The sequence below is a fragment of the Talpa occidentalis genome, unplaced genomic scaffold, assembly GCF_014898055.3.
Source record: "Talpa occidentalis isolate TD23 unplaced genomic scaffold, MPIMG_talOcc4v2.1 talOcc4.2, whole genome shotgun sequence".
Lineage (NCBI taxonomy): Eukaryota > Metazoa > Chordata > Mammalia > Eulipotyphla > Talpidae > Talpa > Talpa occidentalis.
Window position 1 is genome coordinate 107,507,604 of NW_023602073.1, and position 23,740 is coordinate 107,531,343.

General features: G+C 43.2%; 1 protein-coding gene across 3 annotated transcripts in view; it reads right to left on the minus strand.

The window, feature by feature from the left end:
• Positions 1-23,740, minus strand: part of PREP (prolyl endopeptidase) — a 292,365-nt gene that overhangs the window by 88,340 nt on the left and 180,285 nt on the right. For 2 of the 3 annotated variants that reach the window (XM_054699063.1, XM_054699064.1), the window contains one exon: positions 14,454-14,528. In XM_054699063.1, the coding sequence (XP_054555038.1) occupies positions 14,454-14,528 (75 nt within the window). Of the gene's footprint in view, positions 1-14,453; positions 14,529-20,409; positions 20,493-23,740 lie in introns of those variants that run through there. The other variant, XM_037520159.2, reaches the window with a different exon arrangement.

Genomic DNA, 23,740 nt, shown 5'->3' on the forward strand with positions numbered 1-23,740 from the left:
AGGGAGCTGACCCACATGGAACAGCAGACCTCTCCTGTCTCTCCTGCTGCTCCCCTCAGCAGTGTATTTCACTCAATCTGCTTTTTCTGCTCCCCACTCTGTCTCTGGTGAATCCTCTCACCCCCCACCCCCACCTCTGGCCAACACCCCAACTCTTGTATGCATAAATAAATCTTTAAAAAAAAATTGGAGGAATCACATGATGATAAGGTCCTCAAGGACCTTATCCTTGGTCACTCAAGGATATCATTAGAAAACTCCAAGTCCATTAACGACCCTGCAGCTGAGGCAATAAAGAGGACCATAGTATAGATTGTATAGCTATAGAGGAAACTGAACACATTTTCCTTATGAACCACAGCTGCTCAAAACTAAGAAATCCTATGCATATCTTATTTTGCCTGGACTATTTGACAGCTTGGAAGCAAAGCAATGTCTTGGTTATGGAAGATGACTAAGTTCTGGAGACCTGCTATACATTGTACCAATAGTTAATAACACTACATCATGCAAGCATAAAACTTTTAGCAGGGCAAATCTCTTGTTAAATTAAAAATCAACAAAAAACAAAGGTATCTGGCAAAGGGCGGCTCAATTTGGGAGTAAGAGATTTCTTCACCCTTACTTACAGTGCATGTGGGGGTAACAGCCAGGGTGGGCCGGAACAGTGGGGCATGCAGACCATCAAGGTGACCAGGAAGGGCTTGGAGACCAACTTGGGCATAGTCATCAACCTTGACTCTTCCCAAATGCCAAGAAAACTAGGAAAATGGTACTAACTACAGCCCACTGCGTGCGTGCGTGTGTGTGTGCTGCTTATTGGTGGAAGCATATAACAATCTCCTCTCACTGCTAGGAGGGTAGCAGAATTTAAAAATCACTACAAGTCATCAAAAATAAGGAAGAGATGGCAAGAGAAGCCTGGAACTCAGGCTGAGGCTGCAGGACCCCACGTCAAATGGGCTGGTCACACAAAACTCTCCAGGATATTATTAAGGCAGGCTGTGTCACCTGGAAAATTAGATGTGGCTACTTCTGGAACATATGTAGAAAATGAGACTAAGAAAGAATGGAACTATATTAACACTAGAATGAAGAATCTATGCCCAAAATGGTACCTCTTAATTTCCAGTTTTCACTGAATACTTACAAAAAATTAGCAATATGCCAGAGAAGGGAACCTAAAATTTCTAGAAGAAAGTTTGCGTGGGTCATAGTTGTGACCACGGTGCCATTAACCTCAAGTGAGTGAGGTGCTTTCTCTTCCTGCTCAACAAAGGCCTACTCAAGGAGGAGAAATGCTGAATTCTGTTAGTAACAGCCCAAATCCCCAGGGCTTATCTTTTAACTTCAAATATACAGATTGTGGGATCTCCCCGGTGGTGCAGTAGGTTGAGTGCAATGCTATGAAACTGTCCGCAGCCTCTGCAGCATGGGTTTGATCCTGGCCGGCCAGGGAGCAACCCACATGGTAAGGCAGACCTCTCCTGTTGCACCTGCTGCTCCCCTCAGCAGTGTTTTCATCTGCCTGCCTGTTCTGCTCCCAGCCTGTCTCTGGTGAATCCTCTCACCCTTCCACACCTCTGGCCTGTACCCCAGCTCTTGTATAAATAAAAAATAAATCTTTAAAAAAAAAATAGAGTGCGCGGTCTCTTCTCCTGTCACCAGCTACTCTGAGGCATGGAAGGCTCCCAGTCAGCTTCCAGCTGTGCGACAAACAGACCAGGCAGGCCTTCCAGAACCAGCCAGGTCTCTTTCCATTCTCTTCCTGTTCCCTTAAGGACAAATCAACATCTTCCTGCTGGGCTAATAACTACCCACCAAGGCGGAAGGAAGGAAGCAGAAACACTCCTCTGGACTTTGACTTTACATTCCCACCTTGTTCTTCAATATTATCAAATCTGAGGAGCCCATTCAAAGCTGAAACTTGAATTCCTTCTGGCTCAGTTCTGCAGCACATACACCACTGGCTAGAAACCTGGCGAGGACAGGGAGACGTGCACTTCAAATCCAAACCTAAGTACCTGCTCATGCAGAAGTTAATCCACACACACCCTCTCTTTCTCTCATAATTCTTGTATTGATAAGAGAATCCGTACTTGGAAAATAAGCATTATTTAATAAGACCATTAAGAATTAAAGTTGTGTGCATAAATAAAATAAATCTTTTAAAAACCGAAAAGTTCAGGGCATGTGGCAAACACACTTGGAGCTGACGTCTGTTTCTTTCTGGTAATTTTGAGACGTCCCACTGGCTGAGTAGGGGAGTAGTGTGTGGCCTTTGCTGACCATCAGAGCACCCCTCTTTTGGGTGCAGGCGCTGATTTGGGGCCAGGTAGGACATCCAGGCAGGGTGATGCTGTCTGAGGGCTTGTTATCACGACACCCACACATGTGGGGTGGCAGAGTTGATCCAGTCCCAGCACCGAGTTCAGGAGTGTTCCTGGAACGTGTGCAGAGGCAGCACCATTGCCTGGGTGTGCCCGGTACTAGAGGACAAGGGTTGCCTGTGATGAAGTACATACAGGCACAGTGCTCTGTATCCTCGTAAAAAGGCTGTATTTGGAAAGTGACAGTTCTATCTTCAGGAAGGTGGGGTTTTCCCTCTATCACATTTTATGATTCTGGGCACAAGGAGCTTACAAAATTGTCTGTCATAGCTAATGTCACTGACGCTTAGTCAGTATTCTAACTAACTTCTTTCTACATTCTTCATCTAAGTAACCCCATCCATTTTCACAGGCAGTCTCTTTATCAATTCTTTCTACCAGCAACAGTCAATAAAGAGAACTCAGGCAAAGCACCCAAAATCCTTTTTCAGGGACAGAGGTGAATACTGGAAGACATAAGATCTAACATCTCATCTTAGGAGATCTGGGGCTATAAAAGCTGTGTGAAACCTAAAGAGGCAAAGCCCATCTTTTCCTACCGCATGGGGAGGCAGCTGGAAAACAAATCAAAGCAGACAACCTGTGAGACAAAGAAAGGCAGGTCTCCAGACACAGCACATGCAATCCCAGGTCAGGCTGTACCCAAGGCACATGCCCTGGTCCTCAATTATGAGAGCCACTGGACTCCTTTTTATAATGAACTAGTATGAATTGGGCTTCAGGCACCACTGAGTCCTGCCTAATACAGGTTTAGAGTCTTTAGACTTGCATACTAAGGTGTGGCTGGTTGAACCAGCAGGTAACAGGGAGGAAGAGACCAGAAGCTTGGCCAATGGCTGGCCAGGGAAGGCTGGAAAAAGTATTTACACTAAAGGTGTTTAATCAGTACATGGCAAAGTGTGAAATTAAACATTAAAAAAAAGTATTAAAGTAAGGAAAATGAAATTAGTGAACTAGAAAATTAAGAATATGTTTCTTCTAAGTCCTAGAACTGGTACTTTTAACAAGGAAAAAAAGGCACATTCAACCAAAGGTCTGGCTAAGCTAATTAAGGAAAGGGAAGAAAAGCTTCAATAAGAGATATTCAAAATTAGAAGTGATAAACTGACACAGACAAGGAAAATAAAGTGATTGTAAGAAATGGTATGCATGGCCTCATGCCAGTGAATTTTAAAATCTCAATGATCTGGACAATTTTCTACAAAACACAAGTGGCTAAACTTGATCCAAAGAAAAAGATCTAAATAGAGCAATGAATATTGTTTAAAAATAAAAGCTAAAGGGCCTCCCCGGTGGCGCAGCGGTTGAGTGCTGGGTTGCGAAGCTGCCCGCAGCCTCTGCGGCGCCGGTTCGATCCCCGGCTGCTCCCCGGCCACCAGAGGAGGGTCCCACATGGCGCGCAGACCTCTCCTGCCGCCCGCTGCTCCCCTCAGCAGTGTACTTCGGTCCTTCTGCCTGCTCTGCTCCCCGCTCTGGCTCTAGTGAATTCTCTCACCCTCCTGTGCTTCTGACTGTACCCAGTGCATGTATAAACGAAACAAACAAACAAATAAATAAATAAAACATGCCTCTATTAAAAAAAAATAAATAAATAAAAGCTAAAAAAAAAAGCTAAAAAAATTAAATAAATAGAGCAATAACCTGAATGAAAAGAGAAGAGCCCAAGAATTAAATGCAATAAAATAATTTGCCCCAGACAGCTCTAAACATGAAGGCTTTCAAATTATCAGACAATGTCCCATGCTACCTAAACTATTCAGTAATGGCAAGTGTTCTTAAGCACTTATTTGTCTCTACCACTTTGCTGCGCAGTTCAAAAGCCCTGTCCCTTAATTTTTACCACAACCATTCATAGTAGTTTCTCCAAATTATAAATCAGAAAACGGAAGCTTAGAGAGGTTAAAAACATGACTGATGTCACACAGCTGGTAAGATTATGGACTTAGGATGCAAACCTGATTTTTCATGCACCTAAAGCTGCTCATTACATGATTATACACTACTGCCTTCCCATGAAACCAAGATCTCTAATAAGAGTTCTCATGGGGGTATCAGATAAGGAAAAAAAAAATCTAGAAGAGGGGAAACAAGTGAGGAAACTACCAAATGTCTAGCTCAGCGGCAAAATATGCCTAAATGAGAACAAAGCCAGCCAAGAGAAAAACAAGGAGAAAGGTATGAGATTCTATGGAGGCAGAAATGGAATTCTAGGGACTCGAGTGGTTGATTAAATGGAAAGCTGATTCAAACAGTCAGAGCGCCATATAATAATACATATAGGAGTCCAGAAGTTTATATCATGATGCATATTCTGGTTACCCCACTGGGAAAAATGAGAATCACAAACAATTCCTCCTATTTACAAAGACACCGTAACAACTGTGGGGCACCCATTTAGAACCACAGCTCCTTTCAATAGGAGCCCTACATAAGCCAAAGGTGTTATTTCCTAATCATGTCTGAGCATTCTCCAGGGCAGTTTTCCCAAGCTTTTTGGATCTTAAGAATTACCTGGTGAGGTGCTTGGGAAACAGTTTTTACTGAAATCAGATGCTCCAAAAGCAGCGCTTGGGTATTTGCATTTTTAATAAGTGCCAGGTGATTTGTATGACTAGACAAGGCAGAATGGGGTAGTAAACAGAACTTCAATACCGTGTATGAAATGGGAAAAGAGGCTGGAAGAAATGAGAGTTATCTTAGTTCCTTAGTTAGTTGTTAGTTCTTTAACAACTATTTTCTCAAAGAGATCAGCATTTGTCATGGAAAATGCAGAAGAAATCAAAGCTAAGAAATTGCCCACAGGGAAAAGAGCCTGTTAAAAATATACAAGCACTTTAAATATTTCATCCATGGTATGGGGTCTGCTTTTCTAAAATGGAGTGTTCCTTGATGGGGAACAAATGAGACTAGAATCTGAGCCTCTACCCAAGATGTGGCTCAGTCTCCTTTTGACACTGAGCTCTAGCAGCTCAATGCATAAGTGGCTTGCCCATCTCTAATTTCTGCTCCTCCTGGACTGGAAGGTAGCTCTTTGATGGCATGAGCTGTTTGTCTTGCTTATAACAACATATCCACCCTCTCCCAGCCTCAAGTGCTTTCTACCTGTCAGGTAGCCAAGGGTTAGCCACACAGGTAAACTCAGGACAGGGGAAGAAAGGCAGGGAAAAGGAAAGGGAATGACCACATATTTTCTTCAAATTTTATCGATTTGCCAATCCTTTACATAACGACCTCATTTTGGTAGTACAACTTCATACCTCCTGATGTGCACATGCTTCGCGTGAATGAGCGCACTTAGGGAAGTGAGAATGAACCAGTGGACCTGTGGCAAATGGGGTAGGCAGCAAACTCTGTCCCTCCCCACTTTCCTCTGCTATTAGTGAATAGTCACTCCAGATAGCTGTCCTGATGCTCCAGAAGCCAAAGAGGGTCCCCAGGATTCCTAGAAGCCTTTTTCTCACTGCTACAGTACACGTAACAGGTGAGCACACGTCTGGACCTTGGCCAATTAAAACTACCCCTGCTAGGACACAGTTGCTTGAATGAGTGATAAAGGGTTGGTGACTGGCGATCGCTGAAGCAATTAGCAGTGCTGATGAAAACTGGAGATGCCTGGCTGGGACTCTTGAACTATATGGATCCTTCCTGCTCCAAGCAGGTCCTTCAGTTCATCTCAGGAGCTGGCCTCATATCCTTGCCATAAAGTCCCTACTTGTATAACTTGGCCAGAATCAATTTCTACTGCTGCTATCAAGCATCCTATTGCACAAAGCAAGAAAAAGGGAGAAAGAAAAAGAAAGAGTAGTGCTTAGAAAAGATGCTCCAATATACAGAAAAAAATATGAAACCATCAACACAAAAACCTGTATGTTCCATGCAATTTGCAGCAACATGGATGGAGCTGGAAGGGATCATGCTCAGCGAAATAAGCCAGAAAGAAAAAGAAAAATACCGGATGGTCTCACTCATAGCAGGAATCTAGAAAACCTAAATAAGGGACCAGGAAAAAGAATAACTATAACAAAGAAAAAATCAAAATCAACTAACAACTATGAACCAGAGACGACACACTATGGGGGGGTGGGGTGGGAAGGAGGGATTGGGGTCAAATAAGGGGGTTGCAATTGTATGGGAAATATAAAAATAAAATTAAAAAAAAGAAACAGGAATAACACCCTCATTTAATAAATGATTATGATTTTATCATTCATTGAAAAAAAAAAAAACCTGTACGTTCCAATAATGTTTCAAAATAATGTCTACCAATGGATAACAGGATCAAGACCATGTGGTTGGTATATCTCCACCATGGAATATTACATAGCTATAAGAGAGGATGAAATGCAGCCCTTTTTTCAAAAAAAAAAAAAAAAAAAAAAAAAAAAAGGTGGGAATTTTGGAGAATTATGTGCAGCAAAGTCAATCAGAATTAAAAAGAAAAATACTGGACAAAAGCAGCAGAAAATGTGAATACATAAAACACTTCTAAAAACCAGTGGTCATCAATAAACACCCTGAGGAGGGGGGGCAAGAAAGGGACAAGGGATGGTAGAAGGGTAAATAAATAAATATTTAAGAAAAGAAGATGGCCCAGTATCAGCAGCTCCCTCAAACTTTTGATGATTACCCAGCCATGGATCAAAAGACAGTTACTGCCTAAATATATATTATGGATTTAAGAGATGGTGTGTTTACAAACTACAAGATTAAACATTTCCATAGGAAGTGGTGAAACATTTAAGACTTTAGAAGTCTTGGAAATTGAGATAGTATGTGGCAATGTAGTTACCTAAATCATTGCCTGTTTCCACTACAGAAGGGATGGCACAGTAGTAATTCTCAATCCAGCTCCTCACATGAAACATTAATGAATGGGTGGAGGGTCACTTCACAGGCCAGCTTGGCCAGTCAGGCACACAAGGCACAAATTAAAAGGTACGCTACCAATAACTGGAAGGTAATCTTTGACCTACTTTAATCCTCACACTAAGAACAATGAAACCACACTCATGGTCCCACTGGGGGGAAAAAGTGCAGAGAGTAAGTTATCATTTACTAACAGACTAGAATTCAAAAGGAAAATCCTGTTTATTTTATAAATGAAAACCCACTCTTTAAAGCTCAACATTGTAAATAAATAAAAGAAGCAATTAGAGGACTAATGTAGAAAATGTATATGACAGTACATTTAAGCAGCAGTGCCCAAGCTGTACCATCTTTGTATAGAGCTTTGTTGTGTTGGAAAATGAATTCTTACAAGCATTTTTCAGTTTGGTATCATTAAAACCTTAGGGCTACCTCAATTGAAGATGACTATTCATGTTCTGGATTGAAAAAAAAATTAATCTCAGATTAGGTACTTTGCTATGATCACTGGAAATGAAATGGAAGACCAAGGGCTATAATATGTGTCCTGACTTCTAGTCCCAGCTGGTAAATACTCTGTTCCTCTATATCGTCTCCTAACAGAAGCAACATCAGAAATGCCTGCGAGCTCACAGGATGAAGGAGGTTATCTGCAATGAGGATCTTTACAGTTGGTCTGAAAATCTTCAAAGAATCAGAAAACCAAAACCAATCTTTTATGCCTTCCACTAATTTCCAGTATTCCCCAGTGACACTGTAAGCTTTACCTGCTCTCTTTTGGCTTAGAGACACTGAACCAGGCCCTCATGGTACTGGAAGTACCGGCCCTCATGGTACTGGAAGTACTCCCACTGTTTGCTCTGTGGCTAGATGCAGAAATGCAACTGGACAAATGCCTCCCTGCTCACCCAGCTCCCCACTGGTGCTTCACATGTTGGCTCTGGTTCGTTGCTGAGGAAAGACCTAGCCCAGACCAACAGAGCAGAAAACTCAAGGTACATAATTCTAGAGTTAATATTAAAGAACAAAAGCAAACGTGAAAAACAAATGTCAGGATAGACAAGAAGGAGGTTGGGTAAAGCAGGTGTGTGGCCCTCCCTAAACTCTGCTCTCTGCTGACCCCTGTGACATTAAAATACCTATAGAGAAGTCCGAGGCTACTTAAATATCCTAGAGAAGATTAGATTTTAAGATTTAAATCTTCCTGCCAAGGAAGGCACGAGAGCTGAGACAGGAAAAGAAAGGTGACATTTCCAGATGTCTTACACTGTGCTGAAGGACTTCTGTCTCTTTTCTCCTTTTCACAATCCCTTTCAGCAGGCGTGATGGGGCACCTCTAGCTCGTCAGCCAAAGGGAGAACAATAGCAAAACAAATCATGTCCTAGAATAGATGAGGTATGTCGCATATCCCTTTGATCTTCTCGGAAACAAATGGTAATTTTACTTTTTTTTTTTTTTAAAAGGAGCCAGCATAAAACCATTCTTTTGGCTGTTTCTCATTGATCCAGAACACCTCCATTTCCATTTTTCCATTTTCCAAAGGAAATGGAGTTGTTGTTATTCTCATTTTGTCCAGGACAGTATTCAGGAAGGAAAAAGAAAACCAGTCACCAGATAAAGGCAGCTGATAAGGCTAGACTTGGTTCTTTCATGTATCAAAGCCCTAGGACAGTTTCCTTGGAAGCCAGATTTGACAATTAGGTACAATTAAGACATTCCATGAAAGGTGTGAATTCTTCCTTTCTTAGTGTACATTCCCTTAGTAATGACTTCTGGAATAGTCAACTAAGAGACTGAAGCCACAATTAGAGTACGATAGGAAGACTCCTCAAGAAGTTGTAAGGACTTGCTTCCATCTGGACCTTGAGGGTGTGAGACCAAGCCCAGTGGCGTAAAGAGAATTATCACTATCAGGAAGGGGAGCTGACAGTGCGGTGTGAGGCCCACAGAGAGATCAGGAAAAAGATTCAGCTGGTACTCTGTACTCTTACAATGACCTGAAAGCAGGCTGGTGGGTGCCTCTGGGATGAATGCAATGTCAGCAAATTCCAAGGGCCTAAGAGTCCATGTGGGGTTGAGGGGCAGAGCAGCTTCAGGCCGGTGTACCTGTCAGTCTCTACAAGCCTCCCAGACATGTGTTCATCTCCCCAGTCAAGGACACATGACGTTTTAAAGTTATTGGATTTGGCAATTGCTGAGAACGGTTTATAGCGACAGGAAATACAGTGACAAAGGAAGTGGGAGTTCCAGGTACATCAAAGTCCACCGTATGCAAAGAGGGGAATGTAAGATCTGAAGTAAGAGCTGAACAGAGCACATGCGAAGAGACCAGGAGATCAACCGAGAAGCAGCAGGTTGCAAAGGCAGAGGTGAGCAACTGGGGTTCACTTGTCATAGGATACAGGTGTGAGTACTAGAGGGAAATTTAGGAAGTTAAAAACTTGGAAGTCAACCATATACACGGTAGTGTCAGTGAACGGGGCCAGACTATAGCTTCAAATGACCTCAATATCAAAGTATTGAGTTGCAACAAGACTACTATAAACTTCCTCCCATCTACAAAAGAAAAGCTGGAAATTCCTGCTGAATGGAAAGTTAAAGCTACCTGCCTGTTGGGACCTGCTTATCTAGTCTTCAAATCATTTTTACTGACTGCAAACTCCTTCTCTGGCACTCACGCTGAAAACTCCCGCGGTGCCCCGGTGACTCGCACATGTAGGTGAGATTTCACCACAGCTCAGACATGTCACAAGCATACCCTACTTAGGACTTAGGAGACATCTACATTGCTTTTAACCCAGAGCTTGCCCTTTATCTTGTTTTTTGATTTTTTTTTTTTAGTTTGCATTTCCATAGAGATCTTCCTGGAATGGCTTTTACAAACATAGTTTTAAAGTTCTAACCACATAGAGAGCTGCATTCTCATAACCTCCTCAATATCCTTAATATCTACCATTAAAATGTTTTCATGTTAGTAAGCAGTCTTTAGCGTTCCATATTTTAACAGACTACTTCAACAAGCAGATTCACCACATCTGGCTTAAACACTGCTCTATTGTTGGAAATGCAGATTGTTTCCAATTTTGCACTATTATAAATAAATGCACCAAACTGGCTCCTTGCTAGACCTCCATATTTCTGAAATGACATTATTTTCCCTGTAGGATTGAAATCTCCTCCTCATGCTCTAGTATTTGCTCTTTGTTGTAACTATCACATGAGTTAATTTTTCATTAGTGACAGTATATATGAATAATACTGATTTTATATTTATTTTGTACATCCCACCTAGCTTTACTGAACTCATTAATTCTAATAAGTTTTTGGCTTGTTCCCTTAGGTTTTCCAGATAATCATATAATCTAAAATTAACGATAATTTTATTTTCAAATTCAAACTAAAATTTATGTACAAATTTTAGTTCATGTTTTATTGTACTGGTCAAAGCTTTGCAGTATACAAAAATAGTTGACAGAGACAGTCTAGCCTAGCTTGTAAGATGTTTTGAATAATATTTCTCATCTTATTAAAGCAGAGTTTCTACTTTTAGTTCTGGATTTTCTTTAATTTCTTTGTAATATGAATTAGGATAATTACATCGCTTTATTCAATTGGTTCATGTACTAATATTAAACTGTTTTTGAATTCTTGTGACAAACTGCATTTTAAAAATCTGCTAAGATGAATTTATAGTCTATCTATCTATATTAACAAACAAGGTTAGTCTGTATCTTCCTGTGGCTACTGAGCACCTGAAATGTTGCCGACCTGAACTGCTACAAGCTATAAGTGTAAAATATACATAGGGTTTCAAACACTTGTTTGAAAACAAGAATGCAAAATATTTTAACAATATTTGATACTGAATACATGTTGCAATATTGGTGTTTTGAGTATACTCACTTAAAGCTATTATTACAATTAATTTCATCTGTTTCTTTTTACTTTCTTAAATATGGCTACTAGAAAGATGGGATCCACCTATGTGGCTTGCATTTTGTGTGTACTGTTTCCTCTGTGCAAAGCATCTCTGTTGAGTACCTTTGTTCATATCAAGGCTGGATTTATCTCAGCATCAACTGAGTTATATGGGATCTCATACATTCTGTAACATCTACTATCAAATAGAGTGACATGAGCCTTGACAGCGTAAAAGGATTCACCCAGATTCAAGTCCCCCCAAGCACTAAGTTACAAGTCTGCTCTGATATTCTTTAATGAAGGCTAAATCCTTAGATGCCAGATACTATCAGAAATGGATAATCTATATTAAATCAAACAACTATGGACAGCATTTCAGACTTAGTGTAAAGGAGTCACAAAAGCCCCATACTTCCTGACTGATTTTTACTGGAAATGTAAGAAGCAGCCTTTTGTTTTGAAGGCTACATGTTAAGATTCTCCTTTTTACACCAAAGTATGGCTAACACACCCTGTGCATATGCTTAGTAGAAAATGTTTGTGCTGCTCTTCTGTTCATTAGAAAAACATACCCTACCCTTTGGGTCTGAGACCAAAATTTAACTTATCAGATGCCAGATGACAGACTAGCCTTTTCAGTAGTAAGTTTGTTTAGAGAGGATTAAAGAAGGTGTGCACGGATGATGCAGAGGAGAGGCATAAGCTGCACAACCCCTTGGGACACCTGAGCATCTAAACAGGTTAGCATGGGAGTGGAGGGACAGTCCAGGATCCATGGATGGGGATCCACAAAATCTCCCTGCAAGCACAGACATGAATGTATTCCTTCAGCTTACATTCCCAAAGCTATTACACCCAGAGTTTCTACTTTTTATTTTATAATGTGAAGTTGGTAACTACCCGAGCTACCTAGGTTATACTCCTGGCTCCACACATACTAATTGAGTGACCTTACACATGTTACTTAATCATTCAGGGTCTCAATTTCTTGATCTGTTAAATAGGAAAAATGAAAAAGATCTATTTCGGAATTTGAGAATAACACAGGGTATGAAAAGTTACCAGTAAAGTGCCTAACACAGAGCTAAGTAATCAACAGAAGCTTTCCAGTAATAAATGTATCCTCCAATGCCATGAACTACGATCAAACGCTGACTGCAAGATCACTAATTAGCAAAGTTTCATCTACTAAGTAACCTATCATCTTGGGCCCAGGCATCATCAATTAAGAGACAGCAAAGAGTACATTCATTAACACAAAAACTGGGTCATCTTGACATTGCTGAATCACTCAGACAATCCCCATCTGAAGAAATCCAGCTTGAACCCAATAACTCACACAAAGTAATTATCGCAGAGATAGTCCTTGGGGACAGTCTTCCAAGAGATGCACAGGAAGTTCAATCCCTCCCCTGGTGTTTTCATCTATTACAGGTTATACAACTGTCTGTGGGTCCCTCCCTGCCACAGCTCAGCCCAATTCTAGATGATCAAGGTCATCCATGACAGAATCGAGGTCAGAGGCAGCCCCACACCTGCCTATTCAGGCACCTATTCAACACCTGCTCCCTGCTCCTCCTAGCCTTACCTGAAGATCCACGGTTTTTATCTGTTCCTAAAATACCCAACTGATTCTCACTTCACAATCTCTACCTCTCTATATTCTAATGTTCCTTGAAAAGTAAAAACCCAAAATGCTGATCATCCTTACCCACCTGTGAAACCTTTGTAGCTCTTGCAGGGAATTAGGAAATGGAGAGGAACTAAGAGAAAAACCACCAGAAAAATCTCAAAATAATGGCATGCTCACTTCAAAGGATATGCAAGAAGTTGTAAGAGCTTCTCAGTGGGCAGGGGAGAGAAAAGCTAGAACAGGTGAGGGAGGTAGAAAGGAAAGCAGACGAGCCAATGAATGCAAGTAAGGACGAAGAAAGATGGCATGGAGTTTATTCAAGCAGGAGCCTCTGCCTGCCTCTAGTTTCTCCTCTTCCATAGATCATCATGTCCAGCTATGCCCTTGACCTCACACCACTCCTTGTCAGGATCTTTCTCAAGGATGTGAAAATGGTGGAATTTGCATCCCTACCAAGAGGGGAGATAGGTGGCAAGATGGGAAAGCAAGAATTCCATCTCTACCAGCCAGGTTCACATCAGGAGGGAATGTTTTTCTGGCAAATCTGCACTGCCATGGAAATCTGAGTTCAGTTCTCCAGAGAACTCTGATATATATGGTGGCAAGGGACCACAAGACATAGAAGGAGCTAAGATCTACATAGGTTTTGGGGGGCTGAACCAGAAAACTATCCATAACATGTAAATAAAGTTCTAACTAAGAGTCAAAGAAATTAAGATGGAATGAAGAAACACTGTCCGCTCATCCACACAAACTTAGCTAACCATATACAGTACATATATATGACAAGTCCTGGACACTCCAAGGAAGAAGAAATGTCCAAGAAATACAGCCTTTAGGAACAGCTCCACTAACAAAACAAGATATCCGCTAAGATACAATGTGTTTCTCCAAAAGACTAGGAAAGCTTTCTGTGTTTAGGAGAGCTAAAAATTTTCCCCTACTTCTAGAAAATATAAGAATGTCACCATATTTGTAATCTAGTTTGTTTCACAGTTGTTGCATTAACATAAATAAGAAGTCTAAGACCAGCATTCAATTTTCCAAACCTATACTTGTTCAATTTTCTTTCCTTTGCAAAACATATACCAGGCAATTTTTTCCCTTCACATTATTTTTCTCTAGTAAAAATCAGTTTCTTTCTAGTATTTTTACTATAAACAATGGGTTCACCAGTGTCACTAAGCCATAAAGAAGGCAATTATTTGATATGCTGTGGGACAAAAAATGCTTTCATCTTTTTTTTTTTTTAAATTAATAAATTTTATTTTTATATTCCCCATACAATTGCAATCCCCCCATTCTGACCCCAATCCCTCCCCTCCCGCCCCCCACCCCCAAAAAGTGTCTCTGGTTCATAGTTTTTGTTGATTTTGATTTTCACTTTCTTATAGTTATTCATTTTCCTGGTCCCTTATTTAAGTTTTCTAGATCCCTGCTATGAGTGAGACCATCCGGTATTTCTTTCATCTTTTTCTCATGAGTCATTTGACAAAAAAAAAATGGTAGTACCCATGGGTATATTCACACCCAACAGCAGAAACACAGGACAAGACCAAGAAGGAAAAGTCAGTTACCGACATCTAGAGTTAGGGGCTAGCTCCTAGGGCTGCCTTCTCGTCGGTTCTTAAGTCCTCATTACCTTTGTCTGCTCACTGTCTGGGTCTTCAAGCCAAGCGTAAGGGTCGCAAATTTTATGCCCATGATAATCCTGTACCTGCAAGAAAAAAAAAAGACAGAAAGTGCCATTAGATAATTACTGTCTAACCCAAATAAATTAGTATTTTCTGAATGTGATGGAGAAACAGGAAAGGGTCACACAAAAAAATACCCCATTTGGCTCACTGGCAACATGTCTGCCCAAATTATCACATGAACCAAAGCTGGCAGGTTCTCAAAGGTGTCAAGCCACCCTTCCTGAAAAGAATGTTTAAGCTGGAGAGACAAGAAAGATGAAAGAAAGTCAGAATAGGAAAGCAATCTGTACAACACAAAACAAAGGCCTGCTGCTGTGCTAAAGAAACTTGAAAATGTATTGTCAGGGGCAAAGCAGAGAATCACACAAAGCGCTAGAGCTCAGAGGGCATGTTTGTGAAGGAACCACTTGACAGGGTTATTTTCTTGCTCTTGCTAAGCTTACCCATGAGTAGAAAATCTGCCTGCAATATACAAGAGGATCTGTTTTGCACTTAAGTTTAAACTGTCAACAAGCAAGTTGTTAATAGGTAGTAACATGATTCCAATTGTTATCAGTTGAAAAAGTAGACTTAAATACAATGAAAGCTCATTTCTGAAACTGAAGCCTGCCTTCTTCCCTTTGGTGCACTGTCATGAAATAGTTTCTTTCAGTTTCTAAAAGGCAGTACGAAGGCATCACCCACTCACACTATCCCGAAATTCGCAGGAATAAAACTGCTGGGTGAGCAGGGCCTGGCTGAGGAGAATTGTTCTGGAGCTCCCAAGGGGGCTGATCAGCAGAACCACCTGGGAATTTCTGAGTAGCATAAATGCCTGGGCCTGGGCCTGGGCTCTGAGACTGAGTCTAAAAGAGCAACTGGAAGCCACTGCTCCCCAGGTGATTATGCCTGAAGAAATTATCCGGAAATTATCCGATAAAGATCATTATTACAAGACCTCTCCATTTCCTACTATTACAGAGGAGCAAAAATCTGCCACTCAAAATGTCTTTTTGGCAAAAAGTTGATAGCATGGGAAGGATCTAAAAGCTGGGTGGCAGCTGCCTTTGAAAAAGACATTACTATGTAAACTGCTCTCTGTAAGCATGTCTCCCTCACTGTACTGGGAAAACCTAATCTTCTATCTCCTTTCTATGGAAAAGGCAGAAATACTTCTTCCGTGGTAGCCTCCGCAACTGACCCCACCTTCTTGCCCCCCAACACCTGTGTCCTAGCTGAGCTATTAAGATGGCATCTGAGGCTATGTGGCAAGTTACTCAGCTTTGCTGGGTCTCTCCCATGCAACAGGAGGTATACATGTTCTATATTCAATTTCTTTTTTGGCTTTTTTCTCATTAGTTACCATGATGCTTGATTATTTGCTAGTCTAGAGGAACCAAGAGGGGTATGAGATGATCTCCCAAGATGATCAAGATTAATCTAATTAATTGAAACCACATCTTTCCAATCAAGTTTCTGAACAACACTAATATTCTGGTTAAGGCTTCTCATACAGGGCTGTTGGGAGGACTGCATCACCAGTAAACTTTTACTGTCTCCTTCTTGCTCTCTACCAGGTGGTAAGGGCCGTTCCCCAAGGAAAGCAAACACTCTCCTGGAAAAGGAAAACCTGAATGCTGTTTTTATTGCTGGTCAAAGTTCCAGCGTGGCTATTGTCCAATAGAGAAGATTTCCCGGTGCCTAAAATTATAAGGCTTTCCACAAAGGGTCTGCATCTGTCCTCACGGTGTCCCAGGGGAAATGACACCAGCAGAAATGCATGCCTGGAAGAACAGCAGCTCAGGTGGAACACTAACCAACAAGCGCAGGGATATAAAACTAGCCTGAAATCTCTCCTAAGGAGGCAACACAAAATAACCAATGTTCAATCTTTTCCTAAAGCTTCTCTAAAGTTTAGCTGATTGTCCCAATGAAGGAAAGCTTTTATCTTTTCTTCTCACTCACAAGTCTTTTACATCTTGCACACCTTTAGGGCGTTATAAAATATACCTAAAATAAGCAATTTTCCCCTGACAATAACAACAAAAAATCCAGTTGTAAAGGATCTTCCAATCCAATAGTTTTAGGAGCAATACAGGCACAAGATGGCAACAAGCCCAGGGCTACGCTTAGCTGAGAACCAGGCTGGAACTGAAGACAATCTGCCATCAGAGACTGCCCAAATATACCCTGGAGGAGACAGACCAGACACTTTAAAACATTCCCTGATTATAAAGTTACTAAATCTCAGACATGCCCAGAGACTTAACTTTTTATAAGGAAATGGAAACAATTCACTGGATGTGTTTAATGAAGTGAAGGTGTTGCCAAGTACTACACCTAAAGCAATGAAGACCCATTGAATATTGTTAAGCTTGATGTTTTAAAGAAACAGACAAGAGAGTCAATGAAATTCCTATTTTACCTTTCATGAATGCAATTCAGAGAGGTTAGTAAGGGGAAAGAAAACAGGTTTACTACTGACTCAGAAACCACCGTAGATAGAGTGCCATAGACTTCAGACAACTCAGCGGATCCTCTCTAGGTTAGTACTAACTCATTTTCCAGATGCGCAAACTGAAGTTGAAGAGAACAACTGACAAAAGTCTGATGGTTAATAATCAGAAGGGCTATGACCCACTTTGTGCCAACCACAAGATCTTTGGACTTCACCTCTTGGTTAAGCTGGGCCAGGTTTAAATTGGCAGGTGCAGAGCTGACACTGACTCAGCGCGTCCTCCATGTGCTACCTCCCGAAGGTGTTTACACCAAGGAAACATCCCCATCTTCCTAGAACCAACAGTGACCACCTGAACCACACGGAGATCAGTAACTGACCATTTTTTTTATATATATAGAGGCATGTTTTATTTATTTGTTTGTTTGTTTATACATGCACTGGGTACAGTCAGAAGCGCGGGAGGGTGAGAGAATTCACCAGAGCCAGAGCGGGGAGCAGAGCAGGCAGAAGGACCGAAGTACACTGCTGAGGGGAGCAGCGAGCGGCAGGAGAGGTCTGCGCGCCATGTGGGACCCTCCTCCGGTGGCCGGGGAACAGCCGGGGATTGAACCGGCGCTGCAGAGGCTGCGGGCAGCTTTGCAACCCAGCGCTCAACCACTGCGCCACCGGGGAGGCCCGTAACTGACCATTTTTAAGCAGGATAAGACACTGATTCAAGATAATCTCACAATCTGAGGAGACAAGAACCCTCCCAACATTTTTTCTTTCACGAAAGCCTCCTAGCCACATCTTCTGAACTCAACTTAATAGTACCTGACTTTCCCATCTGATTTAAACCTGCAAACCATTCTTCATCTCTCCCAAGAAGCTTTAAAAATAGAGCTCTGATAAGGTACTGTTACTATTCAATATTTTACTTGTACTGTTCAACAGCTCGCTGCTGCCCTAAAGTGCACACTCATACAAACAGCAGGGAGGGCCCACCAAACCTGGCCCTGCTTTTTCCCTCTCCCTTTTTTGATTTTCCAGTGCTCCCCACTCCCCAACCTGCCCCCCCTCATCAACCTATGAATGCTCTGATCACATTGGCCTTCCTGACATCTTGCAAACAAATGCAATTCCACAACCATCCAGGTCTGCCTAACTGTGACTTTATTTTAGTCACACAGCCAGGAATGTCCTTTCAACCTTATCCAACTGGCCAACTTCCAAGCTCAATTCACATACTATCTCCTCCTGATGGTAATCCTATATTCTTCCCTGTGTTCTCCCCTCACCCTACATACTCTTCCAACCCCTGTAGCAGGACTAAATTTCCTAACAGCAGCACTCTTGGGGGATGGTCAAGCAATTACACAGGGAGTGTCAGGGTTTCCAAACTTCTGCTCAATAAGCCAGAAATCCACCAAAATGGGTTTCATGCTCCCACCCCACAGTTCAGAGACTGTCCAGTATATTGCTGAAAGATGTTCAAGCAAGAGAGACAGAGAGCTACAGCAATCTCCAGCACCTGTGTAGAGAAAGAAGTCCATTCTAGAAATCAAGGCTACAATTAGAGCAAATGCAAAAAGCAAGACCACGACTTCTTTCTTAATCAAGGCTCTGGCCCAGGAAAAAGCCTATGTAGACCGTCAGAGCTGTGATAATACACTGTGAGAGCCACAGAGCAGGGTCTAGGATGGACCAGAGCTACAGCCCTTGGCCAAGAGGTTTACGGTTATTACAGTTCTTTGGTGAGAAGGAATTGGAGCGTTAAAATCTACAGTATACCCTTTCAAATTAATTGTTTACAATTGATATCTTCATAAAATCCTCACTTAACCCTTTCAGGAACTATTATTAAGCAAAGATAAATGAACTACAGGATTTTGGTACCAGAGTAGGGAAAAAGGGAAGAAAAAATTTTAAATTGCACATAGCAAACCACATCATGGGTAGTTCCTTATATTTTCATCCTGAAAGCTCAAATATCTTCAAAAACTATTTACATCTTTTACTATGAAAGTCTGGGACTCTGCAGAGCTATGAATGAACGATTGTATTGTTACCACAGAAGCAAGTAGGCCCTGTGGTTAGCCAAGCCAGGCCTAACATTTCATACTGGGGGGCGTGGAGGCGAGTTGGGTATGGTGGGAGAAGCTTAACAGGTAAGAGATCTGGCAGAGGACATCCAGCCAGCGACACAACCAGAACTAGTACTCAGGTCTTCTTTGGTAGTCTGTCTCCTTTCCATTCTGGCAGGATCACTTTGTTCAAAGGAAACAATCCTTTGAACCAAAGGAATAGAGCTTCTTAGGCTGTTAAGAGCAAATTTAATAAGCTGGCAGCTGAACAGATTGAGAAAACATGGTTCCCAGATGGCCACTGGTCAGAGACCATGAATGCATCAGTGCATTTGGAAGTCTTACTTTAAAACAGTACATCCTATAAAACCTCACTATCCTTTACCCAAAAGTGAGGTGTGCTTTCAAGTACACACTTTCTGGCATACTCTGGGTCAAAGCAAGAAAAAAAAAAAAAACACTAGAGCTTCATTATACAAAAATACTTTGATTCTATTTTCAGCAAGCTGAGCAATTTGGCTATTGCTAGGAGAATCCTGCCCACAACATTTGGATTCCCTTCAGTGCTTAAAATGCCAAATTAATTTTTACACAAAAAAAGGTGTCTGCACAGAGAGCGCGGTGCTGTGCGGCTAAGTAGCCCCTCTCTGCAGCCGAACAGCCTCCTCCTGGATCTCCCCACTGGTTTCTCCCCACTGGATCTGCACCATTACCCCGAGTTCCTCGGAAGCGTAGGGAAATGGTGGCTAATGCCTCCACTAGGCAAAAGTTAAATTCTGGAAAGGTCATCACCTCACCCTTCTAGGTCTCCTTTCAACCCCATCAACTCCTTTTCTTGTTTAGGAAAACTTGGGTAAGTTGCCAGTCCTCCCTCGCCTCTGCATCCTCAGCGCCCAAACCCAGATCAGATCTGGGTGGGGTAGGGCAGACGCTCACTCCTCCTTTTAGAATCGAATGAATGAACTTCTGCTCCAAGGACTTTCAATTTGGAAGTTTAAAAACTTTGCTTCTGTTTTTAAATTCCCCATCATCTCGATCTCTCCCCCACCACATTTAAGCACGCGCTCCCCCCAGTCAAAACGCAGCGGCACGTTCCGTCTTCCCACGCCCTCCCTTAAGACACCCACGCCTCCCCGGGGTCTGCCCTTGACCCCACTGATGGCAAGAAGCGGCCCCGCCGGGACCGGCCCAGGCTCCGCCGCCAGCAGCCAGACAGCGACCGCCGCCGGGATCCCCGCAGCCGGGGAGGAGCCCCGCGCCCCCAGCCCGTCTCTCGCAAACAAAGGCCGCGGGGGAGGGGAGGGCAGCCGGGGAGGGGGCTTCGGGGCGCCGAGCCGCAGGCGGCCGCGGGCGCGCACGGGCCGCGGGGAGCCGCGTGGGCGCGGGCGGGGTACTCACGGCGGTCTCGTCGCGGAACACGTCGGGGTACTGGGAGGACAGCATGGTGGGGGCGCGGGCTCCGGGGGCGGGCGCGAGCGGGCAGGGCGCACGGCGGGGCGCGGCCGGGGCGCGGGCAGGGGCCGAGCGGGCGGCGGCAGCGGGCGCAGGGCTCTCCGCCAGGGCTGGCCCGAGCGCACGGGCAGCGCCGGAGCGAGCAGGGCAAAGCAGGAAGCGGCTGTCGCGAGGCCGGGAGCCCCTCCTAGACAGGCGGGTCCAGCCGCAGCGGCACCAAGAGGGAGCTGTTGGGCTGCAGAGAGCGGCTACCTCGCCGCAGAGAGCGGCTACCCAGCCGCACAGCACCCCTCTCTGGCAGCGCGGCGGCGCAGCAAGTCTGGAGGACCGCTCGGGCGGCGCGCCCCAGCCCCGTCCCGCGCGCCCCAGCCCCGTCCCGCGCGCCCTGCAGCCTCGGGCCGGGGCGCACCGGTCCGGGCAAGCTGGGGGGGCCACCACGCCTGCTCCCTCTCCTGAGTCCCTCTGCTGTTCTCGCCGCCCGCCGTGGCCTTGCTAGCTCCTGGAGCCTCCCTTACTGAGCATGACTATCAGGATTTGCTTATGTAGGGGCAGTGGGAATTTCTTTACCCCTCTGGTTTCTTCTCCGATGGGTCAAGCAAATTAACATCAGACATATTCGTGGGATAAAAAGACTAAATGTAATTGCATATGTGTGGAGAATTTACATGGTTGTAAATTCTAGATTAAATAGGACAGGCTGAGGGTATATGAATATATGTGTGTATATGTGTGTGTGTGTACATACATATACATATATCTATATCGAGTTAAGGAATGGGATAGGACGTCTGGGGCGTCAAGGGCGAGTGTCTTACATGAGGAGAGGGTGACTTCCTATGACAAAACTCTGCTTCTCAAAGTTTGCCCTACTTTAAAATGGGTTTCTACCATAAAATAAGTCATTTCTGGAGATAGACCCTAAATTACCACTGGGTAATCTGTATTCTAAACTAATAAGTAACCATTTTGCTTAAGACCTGCAGGGTTTCAATTGACCTTAGTTCCTTCTGCCCAGGTGACATGTATTGGAAATAACCTTTTGGGATATTTTGGCGGAGGCTGATCCTTAATCTCCCAACTTCCTGTAATATGGAAAGACCTTGCCGCTCCCTTGCCTTGAAAGCAGAGGGCTTGAGGTAGCCTAGTTTCCACTGCCTGGTGTCCTGAACTTGGAAGGAAAAGAATAATGGTTCATGATGACCATGAAGAAAACTCATTTCTTTTCACTCCAACATGCCTGACAGAGACTGAGTTTTTCAGCATCCGATTATGGGGAGACTATGGATGGTTGTCAGGACAATGGAAGACTCTTCATTTGAGATTTACCAGTAGAGAAGAGACCAAAATGGGAGCACTGGAAATCATCTAGGGTCTCTGATTCATTCTGCTCTTCCTTTATTCCTCGCCTGCCAACCTGTTTATTTATTGAGCACCTATTATCACTCCTGCAGGTGGTGGTGCAGGGAAGGAAGGTATTAGGCTGCTTGACTTCAAACCCATGAAAATGTAACATATATTTCTTCATCCTCAGGCTGGTGATGATACATGTTCTGGTCTTCTTTTTGGATCATTGGGAAAAGTCTTTATAGCCCCAGTTATCAGAGCTACAGTGTGTGACCCATGTATTTTGTATTTGGCTTCTTAAAAGTCCTAGGAGGAGGGCCTGGGTGTGAGGAAAAAGTGCTTCACAACCTGAATTCCAAGTGTACATAGCAGTGATTATTTTGCTATTTTGTTTGTATTATCATCCCAATTCCATGCCTCACCCATAGTTCAGTGTTTTTTGTTCACAGTGGGATATTTGATAATCATGTTTTGCATTTGTTCTCAGAACTCCTTTGTTGGGAGTTCCCTAGAATTCTCAGTTCTAGGAGAGCTCATAGTGTTGATGCCAATCTTAGTGCAAACAAATGCAAAGACATAGCAGGCTGCAGCCCAGCAATGCTGACCCAGTTACCTCCCCCTGCCTTGCACTGTCCTATGCTTCTGCCTCTTTGACCCAGCAGACCACCTTATAATAAAACAGTAAAATTAGTTAATGCTTATTGAGTGCTGCTTATAAACCAGGAAATTATTTTACCTAAGCTTTATGAGAATCCAATTCCAGTTTTATAGCTGAGGAAAATCTACCAATAGTAGATTGTCTGCAACTGGAGTGAGGTAGAGTGGAGAGGCACATACATTTGTCATGCACATATGTGTTATCTCCGTCTCCTTTAATTTTCCAACAAAGCCCTTTTTACCGACCAGGAAAAGGAATCTTCACACTTTTGAAGGCTTTTGTCTGAAATCAACACATAGCAAAGACTGAGCCCAGATTCAAATTCATTGGTTGACTGCAAAGTATATGCTCTACTTTGTCCATTGAAAATGAAAAGAAAGGAAGAATCTAATTCATCTCAGAAATGAATGTACTACTTCCAGAATAAATACTAAAGTACTCTTTGATCTCTGTATGTATTTCCAGGGGAATGATAGAAATATGGCTAGGACTCATGCTCTAACCTAGAACCTGTTTCCACAACACCAGGCCCTAGGGGTGGGGGCTAGCAGAGACACGCAGGGCATCCAGGGCAGCCTGCAGCCTTCCCTCTATTGTCTGATCTCAAACTTTGTGCCCCACTCAATTTCAGAGTCAATTCTAAGAAGGCAGGTTAGTGATCATTGGCTGACTTTACCCTACTTTGGGTTCTTCTCCAAGCATTCCTTCCAACCACACATATTAGTCTCCAAGGGAGAGGACTCCTAGTAAATACATAAGGACGGTTAGTATGGACTGAAACCCATGTCACTCTTCACTTGCCACACAGACATGGGCACTGACTGCATTCACCTGGAGAAAGGGGTGTTTTCATAGTCTCACGAAGGTCTATTGGCAAGGAGTTGAATCTCCCCAGGGGAAATGTATTTCTTTAATTCACACAAGACTCATGTCTTGTTAGCACCCCTTAATGATTGATGCCTCAGGTGCTCCAGATTATCCATCCTTTAATTTGATTCTGGTTTCCAGGTAGCTTGCTAACCTCCTGACTGGGGAAGCACAACGATTTCCAACTATTTTCCCCCAAAGATTTGTGTGACTTTTTGCAGTGTGACTTTTACCCCTACCCAAAGTAGGATTAAGACATCCAATTCTTGGGCCTCCCTGGTTGAACACAGGTTGAGCGCAGCACTGTGAAGCTGTCTGCAGCGCAAGTTCAATTCCCGGCCAGCCAGGGAGAAACCTGCATGGTGCAGCAGACCTCTCCTGTCGCGCCCACTGCTCCCTTCAGCAGTG